We start from the raw sequence: 6,795 nt of genomic DNA, 5'->3' as shown, positions 1-6,795 counted from the left end.
TAAAATGTATTCCTTTAGCCAAGATTAACAGAAAGCAGACATAGGATAGGATAGGGTGGAGTGGAGAGGAATGGAGAATGGAATGGAGCAGAGCAGAGCAGAATAACAAGAGTTGGAAGGCATCCTGGAGGTCTTCTAGCCCAACCCCTCTGCTGAGGCAGGAAACCCTATACCACATCACCCAAACCACAAAAGCGCCATTATAGAATAAGTTGCAAAGATGCCATTTCTTTTTCATTTTCCTGCTTGCGCAGGGGGTGGGGGTGGTTGGACTAGAAGACCTCCAAGGTCCCTTCCGATTCCGTCATTCTGTTATTCTTCACACCCAACCTTTTAGCTTCAATGTTTGCAAGAGACCCGGCTAAGGAGTACGGAAGTTTTAAAAGTGAAATATTCTCAATATCTTCGGACCGCCCCCGATCTGCGTTCATTTCGCCGGGACCTGAAAACCTGGTTTTTTTGATCTATCAGGCCTGGACTGAAGGGGTTTTAGCTTTTAATATTGTTTTAATTGTTGGGCTTAATTAATTGAATCTATTTTAATTTTATACTATTTTTATATTGTATTTTACGTTGCCCTGTAAACCGCCCTGAGTCCTTCAGGAATAGGGCGGTATAAAAATTTAATTAATTAATTAATTAAATAAATAAGTCCAGGGATGTGAAGGAAGAGTATTGGCTGTACTTTTTTCTGAGAACACAACACTTCCTTTGTAAGGCTGTGAGTTCTGGGCAGTTTACTCTCCTCAAAAGAAAGCCGTTGGTCTTGTCCAATTTTTTTTTATTTTGTCCTTCCCGCCCTCCCTCCCCCAAATTGTTATCTGAAAACTGAAAATAGTAATTATTAAATGTTAAGACAGACCTAGAGATTCGTGCCAAACGCGAGCTTCAGCAGTGGCCTCTTTTCTGCTTGTCTGCCATGAAAACAAGCTCACACTTTGTGTGTTCCCACAGACAGTGGGATGGCAGATAAGGTCCTTTCTGTAACATGCTAGCTGGGAGAAACTCAGCTGCGACACTCACACATAGAGAAGCCATTTAGGCTTTTCCAGGAAAGGAAGGGAGCGGGCGAGAATGACTACACACAGGCCATTCTGGAGAGTAAGAAGGGTATCAGTGTCTCTAAGGGGAAGGCGCAGGTGGATTTATCTCAAAAAGATATATAGTCAAAAAGATTCCCGCTTCACCCATTTTTCCTATCATCTTCCCTATGAGACTTATGGCCTAGCCCTAAGACGTCTAAAGTTCATAAGCCGGGGCATAACATGAGATGAACACAGAAATGTTCAATTTCAACTCACGCAGAGATGATGGGACGTGGAGTTCAACAGTCCCCAGAGGACCGCTTTTACAAAGGGGGGTGGTGTCCGATTAACCGTATTTTATGACAGTAGATCAAATTACGTAACGCTGAGAATGGTAAACGCTTATCCGGAATTGCTTTTAAAAAAATATTCCACATTTGTAAGTGTGAAAAGTGCTTTAAATATATATTCCAAACACGCCTCTTTATACAGTAATAGTTTAAGCCGTGCACACTTTCAGCCCATATTTAATGAATCCTGTACGGTGTAAGCAACAGAAGAAGTACTGGCCAACTGGGTGATTTAGAAAGAGTATTAATGAGAGCAATAGTATCAAAGGAAGTTGCAAATCGCCAATATACTGGCCTTTTTCTTAACAGATAATCTTTTATTTTGTCAAGGTCAACAGAGGATCTAAACGTCTGAATTTTTTAAGCTATGCTTTTTTCATTAAATGCCTATAATATTTCTCATCACTGTACAAGTAACTGTTTAAATAAATAAAATACATGCTGAATGTTTGTGCTTTTTGAGGACGGCTATACATTACTGTTATGCTGAGAAAGCACCGCATCTCACAAAAAACCCCTAGTCACGAAATATTCCATTCAGCTCATTTGCAGTTTAACACAGTACCACTTTCTCTACTTAATACACTAGAAGCAATTTCTTAAGCCTAGTTTTTCTTTTAAAAAAAGTATATTTATATCTCAAAGAAAGGAACTTTCAGCGTGGGTCCGCTACATATTACTGGTGACACTATGGTGTTGAAATTCCTATTATTATAAATATGAAAGCTTTTGAATGCCAAAGCCGTATATAAAGGAACCAATCTGGAGAATAATGAGCAAACATCACTCTCTGCGCGTTCCTATTTCTTCTTTATAGCTACTTCAAACGTCCTGCTACTCATTTAAAGAACCGTGAATTCTGGAGGTACGGACCAGCTCTCAAGACCAAAAGTAAATAAATACATATGATGGTCCGTGTTTCTTAACAGTTTATATCAGATTCCCCCAAACGTTCCACTGTAGCCAAAAATCCTCATCTTATCAAACCCTCCAACGAAGACCTTAGAAAAATCTTGACCTTTCCAACCCAAAAGACACGAAAATACATGCCGCTTGAATCTGTTAACCTTGCCCTTGCTTTTACACGTTATACATTATTTTATGTATATTTTATTTTATGTATAATGCTTTATACATTATTTTATCCCAAGCCTCTATCCAGACTCTCTCGTTAGATCCAAATTTAAATCTGAATCAAAACCTACACATTAATCACTCTGGGTCATTCTACTTGAGGGTCCCTTTCCCCCCCCTCCCCACGCCTTTAAAGTTTTACAGCTGGAAGACAATCACTTTCCTTGGTTTCTGAATGCCAGAGGTTGAAAACTGTAAAATGGCTTACGAGGGGAGGGCGGTAGGTGTTTTTATTTTTGTTTTGCCTGGGTGGGATCCTCAGGCAGAATAACCTTCATATTGCAGGATTTCCACACACACACACACACACACACCCCGTTCTCCCATGTCTTATTTGCCCCCTTCACCCAGAAATAAAGGCAAAGGAGAAAAAAAAAGTCAACCCACCATCACTATCTGGTTGGGCTGGACCCCCCCCCCAACAGGCCCCCTTTCTGATATTCCCCAGGGCTTGAAGTGGAGACCCCCTAAAGATGCTTTAAATATGGGGGTGGGGAGGGCAGGAACCCACAGGAATATATTAATTTATTTATTAACTATATTTCTATGCCACCCATCTCCCCTACAAGTTGACTACAAGTAATTACTATTATTGTGGTGGTGACTGTCGTTGTTGTTCTAGCCTTATGGTTTTGAGGGCCCCCCCCACCCCCCCAAGGAAAACGTTGGCCAGGCTTGCCAAAGCTTGTTAAGAGTTCTGGCCTAGCCTGGCTGGGGAGGATGGGAATTATAGTACAAGGCAGCCGAGAGCTAGCCTTGAAGAAGCCCCATGGGGGAGAGATTAAAGGGGGGTGTAATTTGATGGGTCCCCCCAACCCTCCACCCCTCTTTCCTAGTTAAGAGGAGGCGCCCAGCAGCCCCCAGCCTCAACCCCGCCCCTCCCTCGCCCTCCAAGCCCCCTCCCACCCTCAGTCCCACGAGTGACCCCCCCAAATGCCCCATTTCCCAGCCCCCCCAGTTGTTTTCTCCTTCCCCCCCCCCGCCCCTCGGTCCGGGTCTTCCCTCACCCGAACTCCAGCTGCAGAGACAAGGGCGCCGCCATCTTGCCTCGGCCAGCCACGCTGCGCCGACCGGAAGCGCCGCTCCGCATCCGGGTTAGGCGCGCGGTTGCCCGGCAACGCGGGCGGCGGACGCGCGGGAGAAGGAAAACCATAGAGAGAGCCTGTCTCTATGGTCGGCTCTTCGCCTTGCAGAAGGGCTGGATTTATTTATTTATTTATTTATTTATTTATTTATTTATTATTTATTTGTTTGTTTGTTTGTTTGTTTGTTTATTTATTTATTTATTTAATTTTCTATACCGCCCTTCTCCCGAAGGACTCAGGGCGGTGTACAGGGCAATAAAAATACAATAAAAATACAATATACAAAGTTAAAAATAAGATTAAATAGAACTAGCCCATTACAATAAATAATTAAAAATTACTAAATAAAATACCCCAAACCTATGACAGCTCCCCTTAAGTGCTTGGCAGGCTGGGTGGGGGGTGGATGATGGGAGCTGTAATCCAGCACATTGGGAAGGGAAAGGAGTTTAAGTCGGCAAAAGTTGCTTTTTTTTTTTTGGCCTTTGCAAGTGCGAGGGGAAAAAAGCACAATAATAAATAAATAAAATAAATAAACCTTTATTGTCAAAGTACAACATGTGTGCATTGAGATTAGCTGAGCCTCCCCCCGTGCTCTCTCCCCCCAACACACAGTGACAACAAACCCTCCATCCCACCACACTATGAACCAACTACACCACACACCGGCCTCCCAAGTCAATTCCGCATAAGATTATGTCCCATTTAAAAGCCTAACAGCCCACGGATAAAAGCTATTTTTCAGCCTGTTGGTACGGTTAACTCTGATGGTGTTAAACTGGGATGTACAATGCACGTTTATTCGATAAACCTTACGAAACGATGAAAAATGGGAAAACAATGAAAAAGGCAGGACACACCTTGACATAACACCGTGGGTGGTCTTGGATTCAACTGATCTCCTGGTTTGGTTTCTGTACAGCCAGGACTTGGGGCTCCTTCTCGCTAAAATAACCCAAGAAAGAGAGAAAGGGAGAGAGAAGAAGGAGGGTAGGGAAGGGAAGGAAAAGAAAGAAAAGGGAAGGAAAAAGGGAAGGAAGGAAGGAAGGAAAAGGAGAAAGAAGGAGTTGGGAATGAGACGAAGGAAAGGGAAGGAAGGAAGGAGAAAGGAAAGGAAAAAGGAAGAAGGAAGGAGGTTGGGAATGAGAAAGGAGAAGAAGGAAGGAGTTGGGAATGAGAAAGGAGAAGAAGGAAGAAGTTGGGAATGAGAGAGGAAAGGAAGGAAAGAAGGAAGGGGAAAGGAAAAAGGGAGACAGAAGGAAGGAGTTGGGAATGAAATGAAGGAATGAAGGAAAGAAAGGAAGGAAAAAGGAAAGGAAAAGAAGGGAAGGGAAGAAAAACAAGGAAGTGATAATGAGAGAAGTCCAGACAGTTTACAAGTGCCCCCCCCCCTCCTAAAAGACCCAATTGATTTCCAATCAAGCCTTTGGGGACATCTGCTTACAGCTGCCAGGGCCCTTCACCCTGACCAGCCAGCCCGCCAGCCCGCCAAGCACCATGGAGCAGGGGGGCAGAGGCCTCCAGAGCCTGGGCAGAAGCAACCATGACAATGGGGGCTTCCTGGCCCAGGGCGTGCGGGGGTGGGGGGAAGGTGTGTGTGGGGGCTTTGTTTGCTTTTGCCAGCCTCGGATCTGAACGCCCCTCTGCAGCAGCCCAGAACAACAAGGGTCTGGCGAGAGGAAGGGGGGGAGCGGAGCGCCAGCCCAGCCGCTGCCCCTGGGGGGCGGTGGGGGGGGGAGGAGAGAAAGGTCAGAGGGAGTGAGGCTTTCTTCTCCCCATTCATGTGGTAATGGGGTGTCATGCAGAGATCACGGAGGCAGAGCTGGGGTTAAACTGCCACCGAGAAAGAATGCAAGCTAGAGACCCCTGTCTGTCACCCACCGCGCTCCCCCCCCCCCGCTTGTTAGAAAACCCTTCCAGCTGCATTGGAGCCCCCTCGGCCTGGAGGGAGAGGAGACAGCACTGCACGCACGCACACACACACACACACACACACTGGCAGCGTCCTCGGAAAAGCAGCCAAACAAAGCCGGAGGGGTGTTCAAACAATGCCAGACCCCTGCCTCAGCCTTCAATAGGCCCCTCTAAGCAGGCGTTTAACCTTTGGAGTCCCTGAAAGTGATCTTCAAAAGACGTTGGCCTCCCTCATTAACCATCTCAGCAAAGGCCACTTGGCTGGCTGTGAACTCTGAGGAAGACACACTGAACTATTCCAAAGCGGCCTTCCTGATCTGTGCTTAAAGTCTTGGCCCAACAGCGCTGGGAAATAAAGAGGGAGAGGCGAAGCATTTTAGCACCCCATCGCTGGAGGTTTTGAAGAAGAGATTCGACAGCCACTTGTCTGAAATGGTATAGGGCTTTCTTCCTGAGCGGGGGGGGGGGGAGGCTGGACTAGAAGACCTCCAAGGTCCCTTCCAGCTCTATCATTCTGTTATTCTGTAATCCCAGATCAATTAATCAGTGGAACGGCTTGGACTGGAGGCTAAAGTATGTAAAGAACGGTTGCTGGAATTGGGTATGTCTAGTTTAATGAAGAGAAGGACGAGGGGGGACATGATAGCAGCGTTCCAATAACTTCAGGGGTTGCCCCAAAGAAGAAGCAGTCAAGCTATTCTCCAAAGTGCCCGAAGGCAGGACAAGAAGCAACAGATGGAAACTCATCAAGGAGAGAAGCAACCTAGAACTAAGGAGAAATTTCCTGACAGTGAGAACAATTAATCAGTGGAACAGCTTGCCTCCAGAAGTTGTGGGTGCTCCTTCGCTGGAGGGCTTGAAGAAGAAGATTGGACAACCATTTGTCTGAAAGGGTATAGGGTTGGACTAGAAGATCTTCCAGGTCCCTTACAACTCTGTTATTCTGTTTCTTTTCAAAAATTCAGGAGCTGGTTTGAAACGGCTTCGCTGATGGTCTTCCAAGGCAGAGAAGAACAACAAAGATGATGAGGGGGGGCTGGAGGCTACAACATACGAAGAACAGTTGCAGGAATTGGGCATTTCTAGTTTTAATGAAAAGAAGGATGAGGGGTGGTATAACAGCAGTGTTCCAATATTTGAAAGGCTGCCCCAAAGAAGAGGGAGTCAGCCTGTTCTCCAAAGCGCCGGAAGGCAGGACAAGAAGCAACGGATGGAAACTAATCATGGGGAGAAGCAACCTAGAACTAAGGAGGAATTTATTTATTTATTTATTTTAATTCCATTTAT

At 45.6% G+C, this 6,795-nt stretch overlaps 1 protein-coding gene across 2 annotated transcripts in view; it reads right to left on the bottom strand.

The window, feature by feature from the left end:
* Positions 1–3,842, bottom strand: part of URM1 (ubiquitin related modifier 1) — a 15,019-nt gene extending 11,177 nt beyond the window's left edge. For both annotated transcript variants that reach the window (XR_014028026.1, XM_081339939.1), the window contains exon 1: positions 3,517–3,842. Coding sequence is in view for 1 of the 2 variants with exons in the window: in XM_081339939.1 (XP_081196065.1) it covers positions 3,517–3,662 (146 nt within the window). In the remaining variant the exon portion in view is untranslated. The remainder of the gene's footprint in view (positions 1–3,516) is intronic.
* Between the last annotated feature and the right edge of the window lie 2,953 nt (positions 3,843–6,795).

This window comes from Vipera berus, assembly GCF_964194415.1.
Source record: "Vipera berus genome assembly, chromosome: 15".
Lineage (NCBI taxonomy): Eukaryota > Metazoa > Chordata > Lepidosauria > Squamata > Viperidae > Vipera > Vipera berus.
Note: the sequence above shows the minus strand (reverse complement) of the source record. Positions and strands in the feature narration are given on the sequence as shown.